This window comes from Gigantopelta aegis, chromosome 3, assembly GCF_016097555.1.
Source record: "Gigantopelta aegis isolate Gae_Host chromosome 3, Gae_host_genome, whole genome shotgun sequence".
Classification (NCBI taxonomy): Eukaryota; Metazoa; Mollusca; class Gastropoda; order Neomphalida; family Peltospiridae; genus Gigantopelta; species Gigantopelta aegis.
The window spans coordinates 66,549,961-66,572,951 of record NC_054701.1 but is presented as its reverse complement, the minus strand read 5'-3'; the positions used below and the strand labels follow the sequence as shown (position 1 = coordinate 66,572,951).

The following is a 22,991-nucleotide window of genomic DNA, read 5'->3' as shown; positions in this document are numbered from 1 at the left end:
CAATTATTTTCTGTTTATATTCACACATCACTTTTACTCAATCATATTTGGTCTGGCAGAATTTGTAGCTTACCAGACTGAATATCTGGCAGGAGTGTCAGATAATTTTGACCACTGACATTGATAGTAATTTATATTAGATGATGTACAATGTATGGTTAATATTACGGGTGCCGGTGCTGTCATGGTTAAACAATCAGAGGTACTGGCTTTTAATGACTCAGTGGGTATTTGTAAGACCACTACACCCTCTTCTCTCTCACTAACAACTACAATGTAACCCACTGTCCTGGACAGACAAGATAGCTGAAGTGTGTGCCTTGGACAGCATGCTTGAACCTTAATTGAATATAAGTATGAAAATAAGTTGAGATTAAAAGTAAGTATTTTTTAATATTGTAAGATGTCAGTAATGGTTGGACATTTTTAATACAGACAAATTCTAACTTTTTTTGTTTATGTTATTGCATTTCTGACAATCATTTAATTAAATTATTATTATTATTTAGCAGATTCCGATGGTTCGACCACAGTCTGCTCCGCCACCCTACACTTCACATCTGGCTGAGGCATACAAGGCCAAATCCGGGTAGGTCTTATTGTTTATTCTGTAGATTTATGCAGATCCATTCTTTAATTCAGAGATAAAAAAAATTCCAGATTAAATTTCAGAATTCTGTACTTTAATGTTACCCACCCAAAAAAATAGGTTTTTTTAATGAAAAGTTTGCAATAGCACACTTAATTTTCAAGACCAAGCAAAACATTTCAAGGTTACTATTACCTGTTTTCTCATGCTTATATCTACTGATGTTCTGATTAAGTAGAAGTCCATCTAGAATGCTTAATGCATGGCTTCTAGAATCTTTATGAAATCCACTAGCCATGTGATCAGTGGTTTAAAAAATTTACTAGCCACAATTAGAAATTCACTAGCCCTACTTTACTTTAAGTTAATACAATTTTACTAAATAATAATAATAATCAGACAAAAAGAGGGAGATACAGGTTAAAAATACTAAAATTAGGGGGTGGTGTGGGCAGGATATTCATATGTTCAAAATAGACTTAACTGCAACATTTGACCAAAATATTTCACTAGCCATTGGGCATGGCAGTAGTAGTTATTTACTAGCCCAACATTGAATATTACTAGCCATGGGAGTGGGGCTACCATAATCTAGAAGCCCTGCATAAACTTTATTTCTAAATTCAATCTTGAGTGGTGCGAAATATTGCACCCGTACTTTAAACACATTGTTGACCGGCCTCGGTGGCATCGTGGCAGGCCATCGGTCTACAGGCTGGTAGGTACTGGGTTCGGATCCCAGTCGAGGCATGGGATTTTTAATTCAGATACCGACTCCAAACCCTGAGTGAGTGCTCTGCAAGGCTCAATGGGTAGGTGTAAACCACTTGCACCGACCAGTGATCCATAACTGGTTCAACAAAGGCCATGGTTTGTGCTATCCTGCCTGTGGGAAGCGCAAATAAAAGATCCCTTGCATTTCTTTCTTTTTAAACACATTGTTCTTCTAATACAAGCATACAGTCTCGTTACATCAAGTGGTTAGTACCTAAAAACCCATTAACACCAACCATGACCCAAACGCCTGTGTTAAATATTGGCAGATAATGTTCATATGTTTATACATTTTGCTGTCGGTGAGGAGCTTTACCGACGGCAGTAATTTTTATCCAGCGGCAAAAACGTGCTATCGGTGACACCTCTTACCGAAGGCAGTTTATATCTGACCAACGGCAATTGCCAACATAACGTTCAAGCCCTGCGTTTCCTCCTCGGCATTAAGAAGTGCAATCCCCTTTCCTAGTCGTATCCCAGACAAATCATTTTGAAAAGTGTGACATCTCTGTTTGGCATTTAAGTAGTGCAGTCCCCATAATAAATATTTTGAAGAAGGTGAACTTTCACATTCTTGGGTTTTTCCAAAAGAAAAATCTGAAATTGAGGTGTAATATGTTTTTAGATTCAGTGGCACTGCCTCACGGCAGCGGTCCCATGGTCCCCCGATGTCAGAAGAAGAAATACGAAAAGCTCAGTACTTTCAAGCTCAACAGCAGCGACTCAAACAGTTTGGTAAAGGAGTTCCCCAGACCACCTTCATCCCCGACGACCCTACGAAACTGGTCGATTCAATATTTGGAACAAATAGTGTGAAATCGAAACCAAAACCTACTATGACTCATGAAAAGCCAGGTAACTCATTTGATATATCAGTGTCAGTGTTAGTTATTAGTGCTGGTCTTCTCCAAATTGAAGATTTTCAGGAGTTTTTCTGTCTATACCAGTTTTGTATTTTAACACATAGATTTTGTCTTATTTTACAGTTACTTTTCCCGTTTTAAAAATTAATCTGATGTTGATTTTATCAATATGTTTTGTGCACTTGTTGAGTAGTGTTTTTTGCTTATATACTTATTCATTCAAACTAGGGTGCAATCTACTGTACTCTATAGCTCAGTCAGTAGAGTGCTCGCCTGATGTGTTAGGGTCATACCAGTGTTCGAGATTAAAATGTTCGGGCAGGTGTCCCAGTTGAATACTAGCATTTCAAAATCTGGTATATCCCACCTGAGAATTTAGTATTATATGGTATCCCGGTGGGATATTGGGTTCTTGAAGTCTGGTATCCAAAATTAAATTCTGGTATCCTCAGGATATCGGGATACGGTTAATCTCGAACACTGCATACGATAGAACCTCTTCATTGGACCCATTGGTTTTTTCCTTCCCAAATGGTGCCAGACATATTAAACCAGTGTCACTAGCATATCAAAGGCTGTGCTAGGTTTTGTCCTGGCTATGGGAAAATGCTAATGGAAAAATGTAGCACTTTCCTCTGAAGATTATGTATCACAATTATCAAATGTTTGACATTCATTTGTCAGACTGGGTGCTTCATTATCAATGTCCTTTATTGGTATCTTTAAACAAAACTAAGTTTAACTTTCATCCATTTTCTTCTTTACTTTTTCCCTTCTTTTTTTTCCCATTCCTTCCTCAACTGCACTTTCCCTCCTTCTTTCCTTTGATTATATACTGTAACAGTAATGTTAATTAAAAGAGATTCAGTGGACAAGAGATTTATGTTACTCTAAGGTCGACGACAGTCATTTTTTGCACCCTTGTTTTTGCATCATACACAATAAATATAGCATATATCACCGTACATTTCACTTGAAATCCATATTTTGTAAAAGGTACAATTTCTTAATCACAAGATATTTTTCGAATACATTCAGGTGCATTAGTAATATTCCCCCCCCCCCCCCCCCCCAAAAAAAAAAAATTCAATGGCAATTTTGCATTGGAATATTTCCAGCATTCTTAAAACAGAAATGTCACGTACCCAGTTTATGGTTATTGTAAGAAGATGCAATGTGACATCATTGGAATACTGACGTTATTCAAATTGAAAATTAACTACTTTATTACAATGCTTCGCCACATTAAAATAAAAACTTGTCTACTAACCTTGACCCCTGTCAAAATTCAGGTCCGTATATTTTTATTTTTCATAATTCTAGACAAAATATTATGTTTAAATTTTAAAAGATGAATGAAATAAAAAGTACCTTTTGTCAAATATATCATATCAAAAAATTACCATTGGATATTTTTTTTTTATTGTATAGGAAGCCAAATAAAGGGTGCCAAAAGTGACTGTCGTAGACCGTAACAATTAATTATGTTTTCCAGCAGTGGTGACCCAGAGTAAGGTAGATGATGATGATGGTTTTGGGGATTTCATGGAGGGACCTTCAGTGATTACTACATCAGTGACCAACACAGAACAACATAGTGTGATAAGCCAGGTTATACACCAACAAACCGTGGAACCACAGAGCCCTACGTCTCTTGGGCCACAGTGTCCTCAGGCTGAGAAAAAAGGTTTTTCTTGTTTCATTTTCTAAAGTACTTTAACTTTATATAATGCCTGTTGACTCCATATTTAATTTATTGGATTATAAAGGGTGGGAGAATTTAGCTCGGTTGAGTGCCAGCTTGAGGTGCTTGCGCTTCCAGGATCAAACCATCTCAATGGATCCATTCAACTGATTGGGGTTTTTTTCTTGTCAAAGGCTGTGGTATGTGCTTTCCTGTCTGGGAAAGTGCATATAAAAGATCCCTTGCTGCATTAGAAAAATGTAGGTGGTTTCCTCTGATGACTACATGTCAGAATGACCAAATGTTTGACATCCAATAATAGATGACCAATTGATTAATGTGCTCTAGTGGTGTTGTTAAACAAAACAAAACTTTTATTAGATTATATGCAAATCGTTGCATTTTCTGATATATAGAGTATTTCTTTGCAAAATATTTTTAAATGGCTAATGTAAACAAATGTTTATTAGACAAATATTAAATGTTTAGCCACTTTGTGTTAAAATTAGTACCGTAATTGTAAATTTGGCAATCGACAGGGTGAGCCCTGATAATTAAGGTCTGACTTAATGGTTTGAAATGGTTGTGGTCGTTATGAGTAAACTGTCATTAAAATTTACTGTTAAAGAAGACACATTCACCAAGCAAATATGTACAGTATAACTAAAAAAGTCTTAAATCCTGAAATTAGTACTCACCTTTAGCAAAACTTTGTCTGATCTGAAAACTTTGCTCACAACAATCTAGCCACACACTCTGCACAATTTTCCTGCACACACGCCTACAGTCTTGGACCACTTAAGTTGTCAGAAAATGTCATGTAGCATACTACATGTACTGCATATAAATATTACTTTTTCTTTTCAACATTACCTGTCCTCAACACAAGTGCATCCCCCCCCCCCCATGCTAGTGGTCTGGTCCGAACATCCCAACAACCAATGGGATGGCCTGAAATTCTTCTACTGTATGCTCCCTGTGGTACCAGTCACGTGACTTCCTTCTTTTCGTCTTTGCTATTTTAGACTTGATGTCCATGATGATGGAGTGCTCGGACTTGAATCAGCCAGCGAAGGCGAAACACTTCCAGAAGCCGAGCCTAAAGGAAGTGCACGTGACTCACGCCCACAACAAAACCTTCCAGCAGAGTGGCCAGTCCCGCTGCTGGACCTCCACCGACGAGCTCATTGGACTCTTCAAGTCAGAGATACAGTGTACGTAGACTTTGTATATTTATTACATTGGTTCTTAGTCACAGACCCTAGTTTCAACCTGTGAAAATGAACACCACATATGGTTAATCTACAAACCTGTATGCATTTGGATAAAGTGTCAGTGCAGTGAAACAAGAGTCTGTGACATTGAAATGGGGGAAATACCCATTTAAAACATAGACTAGAACTCGTCTCCATAACCATAACTTCTCAAAGGTATGTGTGTTTTTAAATATGAAAAATGCATTTTGTGGTAAATTAGAAACATCAGGATAACCAGCAACATAAGGATTGTCTGTCTGTGTGTGTGTGTGTGTGCGTCTGTCTATGTCTTGTCTTCCTTATCTCTCACCAACCCCCTTTCTCTCTCTCTCTCTCTCTCTCTCTCTCTCCTCTCTCTCTCTCCTCTCTCTCCTCTCTCTCTCTCTCTCTCTCTCTCTCTCTCTCTCTCCTCCCTCCCTCCCTCTCCCTCTCCCTCTCTCTCTCTCTCTCTCTCTCTCTCTCTCTCTCTCTCTCTCTCTCTCTCTCTCTCTCTCTCTCTCTCTCTCTCTCTCTCTCTCTCTCTCTCTCTCTCTCTCTCTCTCTCTCTCTCTTTTTAATATTGTGAGACAAACACTGTCAACTAATTTTTGTCTTACAGCACAACCTCCACCCAAGCAAGTGAAGGTCCGACGTCCGTCAGGCTCCAAACATGTGGCTACCACGAGTGCCGGTCTTCCTCTGTGGGTTGAAGCGACCGATGAAAATCTACCAGCTGTTTACAGACAGGTTCTAGAAGCAGCATCTGGCCTGTAAGTCAATATCTGTGAATTAAAAATAATATACCTCAAGATACTTGTGTTATGAATATCTTGCATCATGTTGACTCTGTATAATTTAAATTATTGTAATTTAAGACCACAGGTTGTAAAAATTTATAATTTAATTTTAGACTGTGTATAACACCTAATAATAACCTATGAGTAGAAAAAAAATTCACCCCCTTCCTTCATACAACATTTTGCAATACTGAGACTATTGCCCCACCCGACTAAAATTATATCGTGCTTTTGTCACTGTGGTATAATTTGACCAACATTATTGGATTTTCTTTTTTTATTTCTGTTTGTTTGGTGATAAATTAAAAATTAAATAATATAACAAGCTGAGAATCACTGACTGGATTTATCTTATGAAGTAACTTTATTTTGAAAGTGCCGTGCTACGCTTGCCAAAAACTCTTTTTCATTCATCATAACAATTTGTAAATGCTATTGTTGAACAGCCCCATTTCCTGGCTCTCACCAAGTCTGAATTTATGCTACATCCATTTTCTGGTTTTAAAAGCTTTTGCTATTTTGTTCTGCTGCATCTTGGAAGAACATTTATGATATTGTAAAGTTTACATCACATTAATTTAAAGCTTGCATGTGTTATCTGCAATAGGCTACAGTTCAATGGATTATTTTTTTTCTTTCTTCAGAAATGGTATTGAGACGGCCAAGTTATATCCAATACTACTTCTAAGTGGTTTGCCTCGTGAGGTTTTAGGCAGTATTTGGCAGCTTGCCAACAGAGAGAATCCCGGGCAAGTGACACGTTCAGAGCTGTTTGCAATCCTTGCACTGATTGCACTGGCCCAGGTGAGACCACGATATGTTTGACAGTGTTCAATATTTTAAGCACTTTAATTGACTATTTTAAACAACTACTCATTTTAAGATTGGTTGTTAGTGCTAGATGAATTTGTTTGTTGGTGATTATTCACTCAGAATTTTTTTTTACATGACTAGATGTAAACAAAAAAAGCCATCTCAGGCAAATAATTAAGTTTGAGTCTTTCTTTATTTTAAATTATTTTCGTGCTTATATCCAATTAAGTTTCAAGCACGCTGTCCTGGGCACACACCTCAGCTACCTGGGCTCTCTGTCCAGGACAGTGGGTTAGTTGTTAGTAGGTTAGTGAGAGAGAATACATTGTAGTGGTTTTACACCTATCTGTTGAGTCGTTATAACTCGCTCTGAGTGGAAGCCGATACCAGACTGCGAATCCAGTACCTACCAGCCTTCTGTCTGATGGCTTAACCACGACACCACCGAGGCTGGTGGTGGTGCATATAAAACATTCCAATTGAAAAAACATAAAACAATAGTCGATGGAGTGACAACATTATCTCTGTGCTTCTCAACCATATATCCAAAGCCATCTCACCATAAACAAAAATGTGTTGGAAATGTGTGGTTGAATAAAACGTTTTTTTTTCTTTCTTTTTTTGATATTGTAGAACAATTACAGTGTTGCATCACTAGAGATTTTGACGCGATGTCCTCAGCCTCCAGTTCCGTTCCTCGGACAGAACGCCATTGCCCCAGCTCCCGGTCCTGACCCGGCTATAGCTCCTGCTGGTGTAGTCAACTCGGCAGTTCCTAGTCAACCTCTCCACGCTGTCAGTCAGGTGATGCCCGGTACGGTCCCGGTTCCTGAGAGCCAGATTCACCTCCAGGGTTTACCTGCTCATGCAGGTTAGTAGAAGCACTTAATCTGTTAGTAAACAATGGTAGCCAACGGCTGTTCAAGCAGACAAAGTTTAATTACAGCTTATGGAATACAGTATCCTGACACCGTGGCTAATGTTTATTTTTTATTTTATTGTCAGTCTGGTAAATAGTTACTCTAACCATTCCTATTTCTTTTCACATTACCTGTCCTCAAAACAAGTGCACTTCCCCCTACGGCTAGTAGTCTGGTCCGAACATCCCAACAGCCAATGGGATGGCCTAAATTCTTCTACTGCATACTCCCTCTAGTTCTGGTCACGTGACTGTAACTTCCTTCTTTTTCTCTTCGCTTTCGATAATTTATTTTCTCCCAAAACCCCACCTGAAATAAGAGGGTTTTTTTCGGTTTTTTAAAATTTATGGATAATTTCTTGTTTATGAAACAAATGAGTTAAAAAACAATTCTATAAATCTCTGTAGATCATATAACATATGTGTAATCTGACCCGTGAATGGAAACATTAAATGAATGAAAATGAAGTCCCAGCCAAAATAAACAACCATCCAAACATTGTGATTTTCAAGCCAACAGTTGTAGAAGCAGTCTGCACACTGTACAGTTATCGAAATAATATTTTCTATGGATATTTTAGCCCACATGGTTAATAATTAAAAATGACTGTTTTTAAATTTTGTTTTTGTAGGTCCTGTACTCCCGGATACAGCAGCTGTGCTAGGCATGGGTCCTGTATTAGCAGCTCATCCAGCATCTCTACCAGCTCTTCAAAGTATACCCATGACGGACACTGTTGCCCAGCAGTGTCCTCCGGTTACCATGACGTCTGCAGTGAACAGTGTGGCTGCCCCAGCCTCAGTCCACCACCCCAGTGACGGCCTACCACAGTCAAATCTATCCGGGTTCCCAGTACCGCCCAGTCAACCAGTGCAGGTTCTGGGGTCTAGTCAGAATCAAACCGTTTCACTGGCACCTCCATATTCCTCTGTAGTCCAGACCTCCAACCAGTTGGCTGATAATGATGATGATGATTTTGCCGACTTCCAGACTGCAGCTGATGTAGCCAAGAAAACCGGTGAGTTATTTTATTGTCTCAGCTTAATATTCATTCGTTCGTTCATTCATTCATTCATTCATTCATTCATTCATTCATCAGTCCCCTACCGGTGCAACCGGTTTCATGTCTGTCTGTCTGCCTGTCCCACCCACATATAGTTTTCCAGATGTTTTTTTTTACAATGTCTTGAGATATTCAGCTGAAATATTTGTCTATAGCTTTATCATGTATTGTTACAGATCAAGTTTAGCTTCTATGGTGATTTACCCATTTAAACATATTTTGCCCTTGAGCTTAGGAGATAACGAAAATGTGTTGGGCCAGGTAGGGGACATGTATTGCTTTGGCATTACTCTCAGAATGCTTGTTTATACTTATTTTCGTACTTATAGACAATTAAGGTTCAAGCATGCTGTCATGGGCACATACTACAATTATTTTTACTGTCTGGCCAAGATAGTGGGTTAGTTATTAGTGAGAGAGAGAGTGGTGTAATCAGGATTTTATTTCTAAAATTTTACTTGACACCCATGGCTTTGACCATGGGAATTTTAGCATCGTTTTACCAAAAATTGGGAACTTTCAGTTTTATTTCAAAAACATCTTATTAAGCCAAGTTAGAATTAAAAAAGTAATGCTACACAGGTACTTATTTTTATTGAAATAAATATATCTATTATGCATTACAAAACATAATTGGGGAGGGAAGGTTTGTCAAGTGAATGAGATTTACATTCAGATTGGGAATTTTTTACTCCATATTTGGGAATAAAAAAACGGTGGGGAATGGTGCCCATTACCGGAGTCTAGAAACATAGATGATAAAACCCTGGTAGTGGTCTTATACATGGGAGGGAGCGGGTACCGGGAGGAGTGAAAGCTACCGCCACTCCAGGGAAGTACTGAGACTCACTACAATGGAGAACTACCGTCTGAAGTATGATGTCTTAACCACTACAGCTTAAGGCCTGGTTCACCGTGACAGAGTTATACAGCAAGATATAGGTGTTACTTTTCTGGTGACTGCATCAGTTTCTGCATTTAGCTCAGTGTTAAGTTTTTGTACGTATGTCCATATTTCACAAACTATAAGGTCCTGAATCAAAGAAAGTTGGTTTATTGTTGTATCTATGAATATTCATCTCAATCATACAAGGGGGGATTAACATAGTCCAGTGGTGAAGTGCTCGCGTGATACGTGGTCAGTTTGGGATCGATCCCCATTGGTGGGCCCATTGGATTATCTCTTGTTCCAGCCAGTGTGTCACAACTGGTATATCAAAGGCTGTGGTATGTGCTGACCTATCTGTGGGATGGTGCATATAAAAGATCCCTTGCTACTAATAGAAAAATGTATCGGCTTTCCTCTCTAAGACTAAATGTCAAAATTACCAAATGTTTGACATCCAATAGCCGATGATTAATAATCAATGTGCTCTAGTGTAATTAAACAAAACAAATTTTACTCAATCATAGACATGTAAAACAGAATTCCTCTTTCACTCTCGAGACTAAATTAAAAGTAAACATATATTAAACACCAAAATAGCCATAGTTTTAAATGTTCTCAGTTGTCCTTAGACAGCAAATAGCAAAATTGCCAAAAAGCTATGTTCAAAATTACAAAAACTTGTATTTCTGTAAAGAACATATGCGTACGGGTACTCTTTTAATGTGCCCCTGTCCACTTAAAGGCTTATTGTCTAACAAAGTATTACCTGAACGAATATAATTTGATTTGTCCCTTAATGTACTTTATTCAACAATCTTCATAACCACCATACTCCATTTATTAATGACATTTTCTAAAAATAATTGAATTATGGCAATGGTCTATAATTCAAAAATTAAAATTGCCGAGAGGGATGACATGGATTTCACTCCATCGTGGTTCAGTTAAGGTGATGCGATAGCTAGATTTGGTTTCCAACAATTACTGTAATTTTTATTTATTATCCATTTTTAGATAAATACAGTCCTTAAATCTGTGACAGTATGCCTTTAAGTTTCAAGCAAGCCCATCGCGGGTTTGGCCACTAACATCGCCAGTGACCGTCTCCGGGATAGGAGTATAACAAAAAAGAAAAAAAAGTTTTTTTATTTAACGACGCCACTAGAGCATATTGATTTTTATCTTATCATCTGCTATCATCATTGGATGTTAAACATATGATCATTCTGACACTGTCTTTTAGAGGAAATCCGCTGTCGCCACATAGGCTACTCTTTTATGACAGGCAGCAAGGGATCTTTTATTTGCACTTCCCACAAGCAGGATAGCACAAACCATGGCCTTTGTTGAACCAGTTATGGATCACTGGTCAGTGCAAGTGGTTTACACCTACTCAGGGTTTGGAGTCGGCATCTGGATTAAAGATCCCATACTTCGACTGGGATCCGAACCTAGTACCTACCAGCCTGTAGACTGATGGCCTAACCACGACGCCACCGAGGCCGGTTAGGAGTATAAAGAACATGATTAATTTTGTTAGGATGATTAAAACTGAAATTTGACTACAGATTGATGTTCTGATTTTCAGATGACAGTTTTGGAGATTTTATCGGTAGTGATAAGAAACCACCAGTTAAGCAAGATTCTTTGTAAGTATATTTCTAAAATATTAACTGCATATTATATAATGTTATATATACTACTCAAAAGAATTTAAGGGTCAAAAATTTATAACCAAATGAGTTTCAGAGTGTATTAGATTGATGATGTAAACTACACCAAATTTTTTATTTATTGTTCCATATTTACAAAAAACCACAAATAAACGTCACTGTATACAAGAAAGTCACATGACATGCTGTCAAAGTTGAAGGTTGTCAAACATGGATTTTACACATTAGAACATTCGTTTAATAGTGTGTGAATCCACCCCCGGGGCGAATACACTCGACACATTGTTGCCTCATGCTGTTGATCAGACGTCTGAAGAACTCTTGGGGAATGGCCTGCCACTCTGCCATAAGAAGTTGACCCAGATCATGAAGGTTGGCCGGAGGGGCATGGTTATCCCGAACTCTCCTGCCTAATTCGTCCCAGGCGTGCTCTATTGGGGCCAAGTCAGGCAAATATGCTGGCCAATCCATCCTGGCGATACCTTGTTGTCTGAGAAAGTCCGTTACTACCCTGGCGCGGTGGGGTCTGGCATTGTCATCCTGCAGAACTGCCCCGCCGCCAATCTGCTGAAGGCCTGGGAGAACCAACGGCCGGATAATCTCATTCAGATAGCGGATTCCATTCAGATTGCCATCCACCACATTTATGGGTTGCTTAGACCCACTTTCGTCAAAATGGAACAATACCATGCATGACATTATGGTCTAGCTAATATAATTGACATTCAGAAAATAATGTCGAAAATATCGTCTGACCCTTAAATTCTTTTGAGTAGTATATTTTCAACTAATATTTTGTTGTGCAATTTAGTAAGTGAACTGTTGTCTGTGCTATGATGTCTTTCACGTTGTCCGTGTGTCAGTAACTTGACTTTTGGTAGCCATATTAGTCTTGCTGTCTACACCTTTCATACAGTGTAAAGTGGTTCCAACGTCAAAAATTATCACATCCAATTTATAAGTAATAAACCATTGAATTAGCATCACAAATCTGAGTTCAGATGGAAAATAATTCATTTTTATATGACCTAGATTAGCGAGTGTAACCAAAGGGTATCGAAGAATGTTGTGCCATTGTAAGAAAATGAATGTGAATAATCTTTTTAAAATTGTTAAATAATAAAATTATCTTGATATTATTGCTTTAAATTACCACTATAATTTCAAGCTGTGTCTTTTTCTTTTACTGCAGATATGATGTTTCCACTGCAGCATCAAGTATTGAGATAGAACAGGTATCTTACGATGACAAATACAACTCAAACATCCGCAGTTTCTTCTGCAGTAGCGACTCTTCCACAGGTGAGTACGTCACACACAGAATGTCTGCATGAGACGAGACACTGATTACTGGGTTTACAGGTGATCAAAGGAAAATACAGATATTTCACTATAGAGAACAGCATGTACTCAGCACCCTGTTGGGAGACAATATAACCACTAACTGTTTCTTCAAAGGATGTAGAATGTACAAAGCTTTAGTTTGCTTATATCTTATTTTGTATTTATTCCACGGCATGCACATGCCTTTTGTTGGGCTGAAAGGCAAGTAGGTTAGATAAAACTGTGGCTAATAGTAATTGTTTTTATGTATGATGCACAACAATGTATGCAATAGTTGATCAGGGTTTCTGCCAAAGTTAATCTTTTGACAAAATTAATTAAACATATCATTACTGAATGATTTTCTTAACTCTAACCCTAAACTTAACTCATTTTCTTTTTGGGGGAGGCCCCCCCATACCTCCTATTGACTGGGGTTGCATTTAGTTCCATAGCACCATACCCAAAAATGTCTTTCTGGCAGAAACACTGTTGATGGAAATGAATTTTATTTTTGTTTTGAACAATTGCTCTATCTACCTGTATTTGTATTTCTGTCTGTCTGTCTGTCTGTCTGTCTGTCACTTGTTTATTGAATGGTCACTATATCAAATTATATTTTTATGTCACTACAGCTTGTTATTTAGTTACCTTAGTTTATTATAATATATACATAGTAGTTGCAGATGTTTTATTGTATTGATTTCATATTTATTCATGATGTTCTTGCTTATAATATTTAACACATTATTCGCACTCTTTCTTCAGCTTTATTCATGTCATATATGCTTACAATGTATACTTAGGAAAAACTATAGCTGCATAAATCATGTTGATTTTGGACAAACCCCCATTAATTGTGGTTATTATTAGGTATACGAAATTCATGTTCTTAGATTACACACACCCTGTTTTGTTATTTTAAAAGTTAATTTCTGGGGGGTTTTAAGTAGCAATTTGTAGAAAACTACTTTGGTGACATAAACCACATTTTATGATTTAATAGACAATCTTCTTACTCAAATTTTGTTTCTTTTTACTTAAATATGATAATCTCATTGAAGCCATATGAAAAGGTATTGCTTAATAGAAAGCATTGCTGTTACTCAAAAGTCAAAATTCAGCATAGTGGAACATTAATAATATATGGATTATAATTGTGAAAACATGGCATACTGAGTTGATTTTTTTAAAAGATTGAATAATTGAATAGCAGAAGGTCCTCTTTTTTATACTCTTCAAAAAACGTAGGGGAACTCTAATAAGAATTTACAATTTCCAAAATTGTAAGGTATACCCTGTATTAACTGTGGGGAATGGTTATATGATAATAATGAATTAATTGAAATTCAAATTATTTTGCACTAACAATTTAGTACAAATAATTTTAAAGTGAATTCCTGATAATGTTAATAATACCATTCCAGATCAATTTTGCAGCAGCTTTTTCTGTGGCATCACTGCTGATTACCATTGTGAAATTTGAAGACTGCAAAAATACATGATTGATTTTGCAGTTTTTCTGAATATGAAAATGCATGATTCAAAAATGGTTTTGATCGGTTTTCTGTCTATCCTCAGCTGCTTAGTACCCAGCTCATTGCTATTCACACCTTTGATATTATTTTTAGCTTCGACTTACTAATATATTGTAAATGAAGAATTTTAGGTTTTGAGTACAATATTTGTATTCACTCACATGACATTGTACAATTGTAGTCAATCACAGTTGAAGATATAAGACCCAAAATTATTTAAAGGGACAGACCCTAGTTTCAACCCGTGAAACTTAACACTAAGTTTAGTTAATCTACAAACCTGTAACATATTTGGATAAAGTTACAAGTGAGTGAAACACGAGTCTGTGACTTTCAAATGGTGAAATACCCTCTAAAAATAGACTAAAACTTGACTCCATAACTGTTACTTCTCAGACGCACGTGCGTTTTTAAAAATATCAGAAATGCGTTTTGTGATATTAAAAACACCAGGATGAACAAAAACACTTCGAATGTATGGAAACTGATAATCTAAACCATAAAATCTAAGTAAAGTATGATTTCAGTTATAAAAAACGACTATAATAGTCAAAAATATACCTTAGTGTCTTAAAACTAGGGTATGTCCCTTTAAATTGTTTTTATGTTTTATGGGATTTTTTAAAGTATTATTATTATTTTTTCCATTTTATCTTAATTAATGTTGAATTAATTGCCCATTTGTTTCGATTTCTATTTGTAGTTTACTCTTCTTTTTTTATCATCATCCCATCAATTTAAAAATCAAAATGTCAACCCATTTTCAAAGATGACTGTTAAACTTTCACCTGTTTATTAGTAGTAACAATAATAGAATCCCTTATAAAATATTTTATTGTCATGCAGATATTTTTTTCTTAGCAAGAAATTTAAGTATATTATATTCTAATGTTAAAAGTTAAATAAAGGCTATATTGACCAAAAACAGGATACAGTGGCTACAAACTTGAGATACCGGTACTCCCTTTAATAATTGCTAATTTAACATTAACTTTGCCTTATCATTATCACAGCTTTGATATACTTTTTCTCTTAATGAATGTGGGCAGAGCATAGCTCAGTGGTACAGCACTCGCATGATGCATGATCGCTTTGGGATCGATTCCTGTCATTGGGCCCATTGGGCTATTTCTCATTCCAGCCAGTGCTCCACAACTGGTATAACAAAGGCCATGGTATGTACTATCCTGTTTGTAGGATGGTGCATATAAAAGATCCCTTGCTGCTAATCACAAATATCTGTGTGATCTCAATATCTGTGTGGTCCTTAACCATATGTCCGACACCATATAACCGTAACTAAAAAGGTGTTGAGTGCGTCGTTAAATAAAAACATTTCCTTCCTTCTCTCCTAGTGACAAATCCAATATCTTAATCTTGTGAGTTTTAATACAATTATTATTGCCCAACCAGTTTTTGAAATAAGCACTTGTCCGTTTGTCCCGACAAGTGAAAATCTATTCGGACAAGCAAAATGTGCCTTGGTGGTTGTCCAGTGGACAAGTAAACAGTTTCAGTGCAGTTTCATTTTGAGCAATCATAAACATCATCCTGTTACTTGAATAAAAAAATCCATTTATTTGGACAAGTGAAAATTTTGGTGGACAAATAGATTTCTAGATGTATTTGTCCAGTGGACTAGTAACATTTCTTATTTCTATCACTGCCAACCCTTCCATCAAACAGGGCACACCCTGTCAAAAGGCCAATAAGCCAATCGCTATTTTTTTTTATACAAAGTGCCTACAACATTTAGTCTTTGGCTAATAAAATGTTCCTTAAATTAACCACATTTTTATAATATTTAAGGAAATAATGGTACATTGGCTAAACCAGAATTCGTTCCAGCACTGAAGCCTGATCACAGCAGGGTTTAAGTCTTTGTCACAGTGTTGAATGTGAACGAGAATATGTTTTAAAGGCTCACACAGCCTTGACAAACCCTGGAATTGGAAGGGCTGCCTTGTGAAGGGCTTGAAAACCTAATAATTTTGAAAAGGGTTTAATGTTTGTGCAGGCCTGGAAATAATTATTTGGACCGTGCCTGTCAAGCTGTCCTATATCAGTCAGTTTGTGCCTGTCACAAATTAAAATGTACCTGTCACCAAATTGCATGCCAGTGTGTAAATATCGAAAGCAATTATTACAAATTTTAGAATGTTATTTATCTTTTATTAATCCTGTAATATTAATAAATGCATGAAATTATAGTATGACTGATAAATTACTTATATGGTCATTGTTATTGTATTCAGATCAACAACTGCCAATATCACTTTGGTAAGAAACCTTCAAATCTTAAGCAGCCACTGTTGTCAGAATCAGATAAGAAACAATGTTGTCAGCATAACTTTGACTTGTATCTGATTTCGGTTTCTAGTTTCTAGTTTATGATATCGTTCATGTTATATATCCGTAGGCAGGAAACCTTCAAATGTTGAACTGTCACTACTGTCAGATAAACAGAATACATTTTCATTATCACTAAAACTTTCACTTGTGTCACCAGACTCCGAATCAGATCCACTAATCTCCTTTCTTTCAGTTTCTAGTTTCTGGTATTTTACTTTTGGGGGTCTCTTTTTGTACATTTGCGTTTTCTTCTGATTTGGTCTCCTCCTTTTCACCTGGTTCCACAGATGAACTACAGGGCTTACATCAAATGATCCCAGTGGGGGACCTTCCTCAACAATTCGTAGGATATTTGTTAACCTGTCCTCACCTAAAGAACACCTGCTATGACTCTTTGTTCTTTTTAAAAAAGAAAACATTCTCTCAAGTTTTGCATTACAAACTGGTACAGAAAACAAAAGTTCAATGAAAGTCAGTATATTCTTCCACTTAGTGGACTTAGAGCAGTTAAACAAAATTTTCCAGGTTTTTTTGTAACAACTTTTATGTGGCTGTAAAAAGTCCAGTGTGTACCTGACCATGTCGTGCCATTCCTCTAGAATATTTTGAGGAGAGGCATCTGGAGAAAATCCTTGTTTCAGCAATACAGGCTGAAAGTTCTCTATCAGTTCAGTAACATTGACATCCGTAAAGTCTACACCTGCCACATCAACATTTGATTTCCAGTGTTCAGTGTTTAATATAGTGGCAACATTATTCAGCTGTATACTGCTGGCACCCTTTAGTCTGGAATCCATGGCACAGTGTACAGCATTTATAATGGTATTCTTTGCTGATTTTACATCTTCAGTGGCCTTCAGAAAACTTGTTTTAGTGAATTCTATCCCCTGATAAGTGTACACTGAATCAGTCTTTTGTAACTTTCCAAACAGAAATTTAACAGCAGGAAGATCCTCAAAAGACCTAGTTAACAATTGATCAAGAGATTCTTCAGAACACTTGATATTATGTAGAACTCCAACACTGTCAATAACATCTTCTTGAAATGCTTTGGACAATATAGCTGCTGGGTTCAGGACATCAATAAAGAATGCAACATACAAAAAGCATGCAACTAGAATTCCACTCACACAGATAACCACATATCTTTTTATGATCTTTACATTTTTTGTCACCAGCTAAGTGCTGTAGATGTTGCATGTAAACACCATATTTATCCAGGACCATCCGCAGTGCTGACAACTTGAAAGAAATCCACCTTGTACCACAAGCACGTTTTGTTTCAGAGAGCCATCTCAAATTCAAATGTATCTTTGACTAAATTGTGCAAAGTTTTCAGTTCCTGTAGTTTTTTGGGAGATTTATGGTAAAGGTAATACAAACCTCAGCAGCATATTGTCCACCTTTTGAAATACGGTAGTATTTAAGGCATCTTTCAGGGCCAATTCTAATTTGTGAGCCACACACCATGTATATATTAGCCATGGTGCTTTTTGTTCCAGAAGTGCTTTTACTCCACTTTTATTACCACTGTTGACTGATGCACCATCAGCACCAAAACCAATAAGCTTTGAATAAAGTTCACTTGGCATGATACCCAGTGAGTGAAAACTCTCCTCAATTGCACCAAGTATTCCAGGTGCATCTCCCTTTTTGACATCTTTTAGGTAAAGAAATGAAAGCTTCACTTCAATTTCATCATTTTTAGAATAAGGATCAAAATACAGTACATATACAACTTCCTTTTCTGTAACAGACTTGTCTGTGCTCCATCTGTTAAAAACACTATAGAATTTGGCTTTTGAAAGATCATCATGCAGCTTTGATGCTATAAACTGTCCATGAATGTCCACAAATTCTGCACATTGTTTACGGTTAGTGTAAGCTTGATCACCTATATCTACACCATGGTAAGTTTCCAGTTTAATCAAATCTTCATACACAGAGAATGGGAGCTCTTTTTTGGCAATAAATATGCTATTTCAAATTTTTTTATTTGTTGAAGTTCTTGTACTTTAGTCATACTACAAAAGCTGTCACCAAGCGTTTGTTGTTGGGGGTCTGGTTTCAAATACATTGTGAAGATGTTCAACACATTCACCCCTAGCGTTCATGTCCTTGACGTAAAGTTTGTATGCATGTTTATGGTAGTTTGTTGAAGAATGGTCTCTAGCATTTGATAAGCGCATGTTTGTAGACCCTCTTATCCAAACGTCAGTGAAATCTCTACTACACCGTATCTCTTTCTCAAACTGTGTGCAGACGACACACCTCATTACGGTCACCTCCCTTTAGAATTTGTTTCGTGTTTTAACCAAACGGATGCATTAGTTTTTACCAAGTCGTCATTTATCCATTTTGCAACGTTGTTGATCGTAGAGTTCTAACCTGCTTCTTTGTAATGCTGGTAATTTGTGGGGATGAATCTGATGTTTCGCTACCGACATTAGTATCACACGTACTACTACTTGTACTTGCTACACTTGTAGTTTTATCAAAAAAAGATGTTATCTTTTTCGACATTCTAAATTCTTTACCTTTACGGACACCACGTGATATCCGTTGTGCATGCACGGGCGATGACGTCACTATATTCTCGGTTTCACGTTTTATTGTTATTATTTTTAAATATATATTGACCCGTATAAAGTATAAGACGTGTTCTGTTGATTTGTTATTTTATGTTATTTACTGACATAATTAAACTTCGCTCGGGGGGGGGGGGGGGGGGAGGGGGCAAAAATTTCGTGCTGTCGGCTATTCGGGTCACTCGGAAAACATTTGCCGATTAACGATTTTCTGATCGGATCCGCGTTCCGTATAAGCAGCGTAAGTGCAGCAGACATATTTCGCGAGACGCGATTTCTGCCAATTCGTCAAGGAAATAAAAGTTATAAATTTTTTAGTAGTACGTTTGGGTGTTTTCTTCCTTGTATTTAAATATGTTTGCGTGCAGATCTATTCGTTGTGCATAGTTGAGCAGAAATGCGTAGCGTTCACAGTGGGTTTTTTGGTGTGCAACGCGGCCCCGCTCTATTAATAGACACCAGCTGTAGTAATCGGTTGAGGTGTCTCTTCTCCCAAAATAATATTAATAATGACCGATGTGTGACCGTTCCGTTTTAGAGGTACAATAACATTCCATTAAATAATTATAATCGGAATCAATTAATTGTCAGTTAATTTTAAAGGTAAACTTTAGTGCTAAAAGACGCTTATAATTATCACGCCGTTTGTGTCAACCATTGAACCAATGATTCGCCGAGGTGAGGTCATTAGGCGTGTCTATTAATAGACAAAAACAATTTGTGTGTTGTTTTTTCTCGTGGAAAACGTAAATGCCTTCTCGTTTGTATTTAGTTACCATAAAAACTAATGTAAGCTTCGTGCACGTGCACACTAGTAGGAAAATATTCAAAATATGCCTCTCTTTTTTTTCTCAAAATATAGAGAAATCGGCTAAGACAAAATAGAAATAGCAGTTTTTGTGCCGGACAAGATGACCGCTAATATTAAATACGCGACTGTCAAATCGTGACAAATCACAAATACGTACCGGACAATGACCGTGACCGGACACTTATTTCCAGGCTTGTTGTGGCCTTTTAATTTGATGAGAAAGCGTTGAATTTGGTAAAAATAAAATACTGTTGTAATATTACTACATGTATGCATTACATTTTCATTTCATTTTAAGTTATTTTTGTGCTAACATATATATCCAATTAAGGTTCAAGCATGCTGTCCTGGGCACACATCTCAGCTATCTGGGCTGTCTGTCTAGGACAGTGGGTTAGTTATTAGTTGGTTAGTGGTTAGTGAGAGAGAAGCGGGTGTAGTGGTCTTACACGTACCCACTGAGCCCTTAAGAACTTGCTCTGGGTTGGAGCTGGTACCGGGCTGCAAACCCTGTACCTACCAGCCTATAGTTCGATGGCTTAACCACTGCACCACCGAGTCCGGTTATGCATTACAAATGTTTAGTGTATTAATGAAAATTATGATTGAAATGTTCATGGGTCTCTGAAAATTGCAAGAATGATCGTTTTATTCATGCATTGCTCACACAAAGCTCATTTGCGTAACCAATGTTTTGTTCACACATTAAATGTAAGACATCATTTGCATGGACACGATGTGTAACACTAAAAGGATATAGGCCTACATTACCTTAATTTTCTGAATGGATTGTGTAAATTTTCAGTTCCTAGTATCCAACTGACATTTGGTGTTACAGTCATTTACTTATTGAAGAATGTAGGTACCATGATACTACATCAGTGTTAGACAAATGTTTGAGAAAGTCACTAGCTAGCCCTCACAGAGGCTTTTGCTACTATATATACATTATAGTAATACAGCTGATAATTTCCATTACCCACTAGCCCAGACCAAACATTCACTAGCCAGGACCTAGGGCTAGCAAATTTGTCAAACCCTGGCTACATTAAGCTAAAAAGTTGCATCTCTTTGAATGTTGATAATTTTAAAAATTAAAATTTTTATTCTTGAATATTATACCTTTACGTCAACTGGTACTTTGTTATAGTTTGTTTGCCAAAGAATTTGTCTACATGTATATTGTACATATTGTGAAAGAAAATTAGTCAAACTACAATGTACATTGTGTACATATACATTCAATATTTTCCAACACCCTGACATAATTTTTTTTTAAAGATTCACTACAGCCATATATTTTAAACTTTGTATGAAGCTGTCAACTTTTATTAATTTGTTTTCTGTTTATTTCAGTTCCATTATACAACTGATTTGTCACGTGTACATTTTTCTCTGTTCTGTTTTAATTTAGTTGCACATTTCCTTTCAGCTGAGTGTTCTAAGCACTTAGAAATCAAAGGTAGATTTACTTCTCTATTCTGCTTGCATTTATGCTTGGACTCTTTTACTTTATATCTTGGTTTTAGTAACTCTAATGTATTATTTATTTACTGACATTTCACAAATGCCATCATACATATTTAATAAATGTCACCGATAAACACAGATAAACACAGCTAAATGGTGAATAGGATGAAATGTATTATTAACAAGGTTTTTAAAAATGTTTTATTTCACTGGGTCTGCATCTTTCTTTCCAGATGTGGGATAGTACCTAACCAGTAATTCCATCAATAGAATGTATTAACACACTGGTTCAGTCATAACATATTGAAGTTCTAAATTTAGAAGTACTAAATGCTGCATGTTTTAAGTTAAATAATGTATTTATGGGTAGTGGGGGCTGGAATAAATGGCTATTCTCCCTGCATGTGTAGGTGTAATGTTTTTTAAGGTCGTGATATAACAGCATGATGAATATATTGCAGATAGAAAACTTTAGCCATTACTTTATATATTTACCGGAACAAGACAGTGTAAATTATACATTTTTATTGAGAAAATAATACATTGACTACTTTTTGAAAGTCTTGGACTATTCTTAACAAGTACAATGTGTATTTTGTTTTTACTTCAGTGCCTAATATTCATAGTGGTTTTTATTTTACATTATAAAGTTTGAAACTAAAGGATCACTATAGTCCTGCTTGAAAGTTTCCTTGGAGTGCATCGACTAGGCTTAAACACTTACTCATTATTTTGCATCTTGTTAAGTTACTGGTTAGATATCTTGGCACCACAACACTTTTGTATGAGACTCGGTTGCACAATTTTTTTAAATTTTTTTTTATGGGCTTGTTAAATAGATCTATGATTTGCACTACATAGAGATATGCCTATGGTTACATGTTTTCAGCTTGTTGATTTGGGCAAGACGAGAATATGTTGTACATGTAGTTTGAAGACTGGTGGTTGTTGCATGTTAAGATGGCTTGTGACTGGCTCAGAAGTGATTGCAGTCTGCTTGGGCTGGTAAAACATAGTTGAAAGACCATCTGTAAAAAACATCTGTAAAAAAAAACCCATCTCTAAATATGTTGTGGTTTAGTTAGTTTATTTTGTTTGCACATGCCTGTTCATTCTTTGTACCCATTCTCTGTACCCATTTTCTGATTGCTTTTTTTTTTTTTTTGTCCCAACCAGTACTCCACAACTGGTATATCAAAGACACTGGTATATCAAAGACACTGGTATATGATGTCATGTACCTGTATGTGAGCAGGTGCATATTATTAAAGGTCCTTTGCTGTTCATGTGAAAAATTGCAGTGGGTTTCCTCAAAAATATACTTGTCACAATTACTATAAAGATGTCATTAAAACATATTCTATTAACTTACATGTACATTGTTTGGTGCATTTCAATGCATTGTATAATTACTTGTTTAGTTACAATCTTGTATATCATTTTGGTGTTGTGTATATGTACAATTTCTAAGTGAATATATGTAGAGAACATTTTGTTTTTAAAATCTTGATTATCGATATTTGTAGTCAACTGAAAATTGATTAGCAACTACTTTATAATGTTTTAAAATTGTGCAGCAATCTCTGAAACTTGTGTAGCGAATCGCGAC

At 36.5% G+C, this 22,991-nt stretch overlaps 1 protein-coding gene across 2 annotated transcripts in view; it reads left to right on the top strand.

Moving 5' to 3' along the window:
* Window positions 1–22,991, top strand: part of LOC121368557 (synergin gamma-like) — a 56,112-nt gene that overhangs the window by 4,051 nt on the left and 29,070 nt on the right. The window contains exons 3-12 of one of the 2 annotated variants that reach the window (XM_041493295.1): window positions 510–589; window positions 1,989–2,218; window positions 3,725–3,913; window positions 4,936–5,124; window positions 5,765–5,915; window positions 6,587–6,746; window positions 7,389–7,626; window positions 8,307–8,693; window positions 11,216–11,276; window positions 12,493–12,602. In XM_041493295.1, the coding sequence (XP_041349229.1) occupies window positions 510–589; window positions 1,989–2,218; window positions 3,725–3,913; window positions 4,936–5,124; window positions 5,765–5,915; window positions 6,587–6,746; window positions 7,389–7,626; window positions 8,307–8,693; window positions 11,216–11,276; window positions 12,493–12,602 (1,795 nt within the window). Of the gene's footprint in view, window positions 1–509; window positions 590–1,988; window positions 2,219–3,721; window positions 3,914–4,935; window positions 5,125–5,764; window positions 5,916–6,586; window positions 6,747–7,388; window positions 7,627–8,306; window positions 8,694–11,215; window positions 11,277–12,492; window positions 12,603–22,991 lie in introns of both variants that reach the window. The other variant, XM_041493293.1, reaches the window with a different exon arrangement.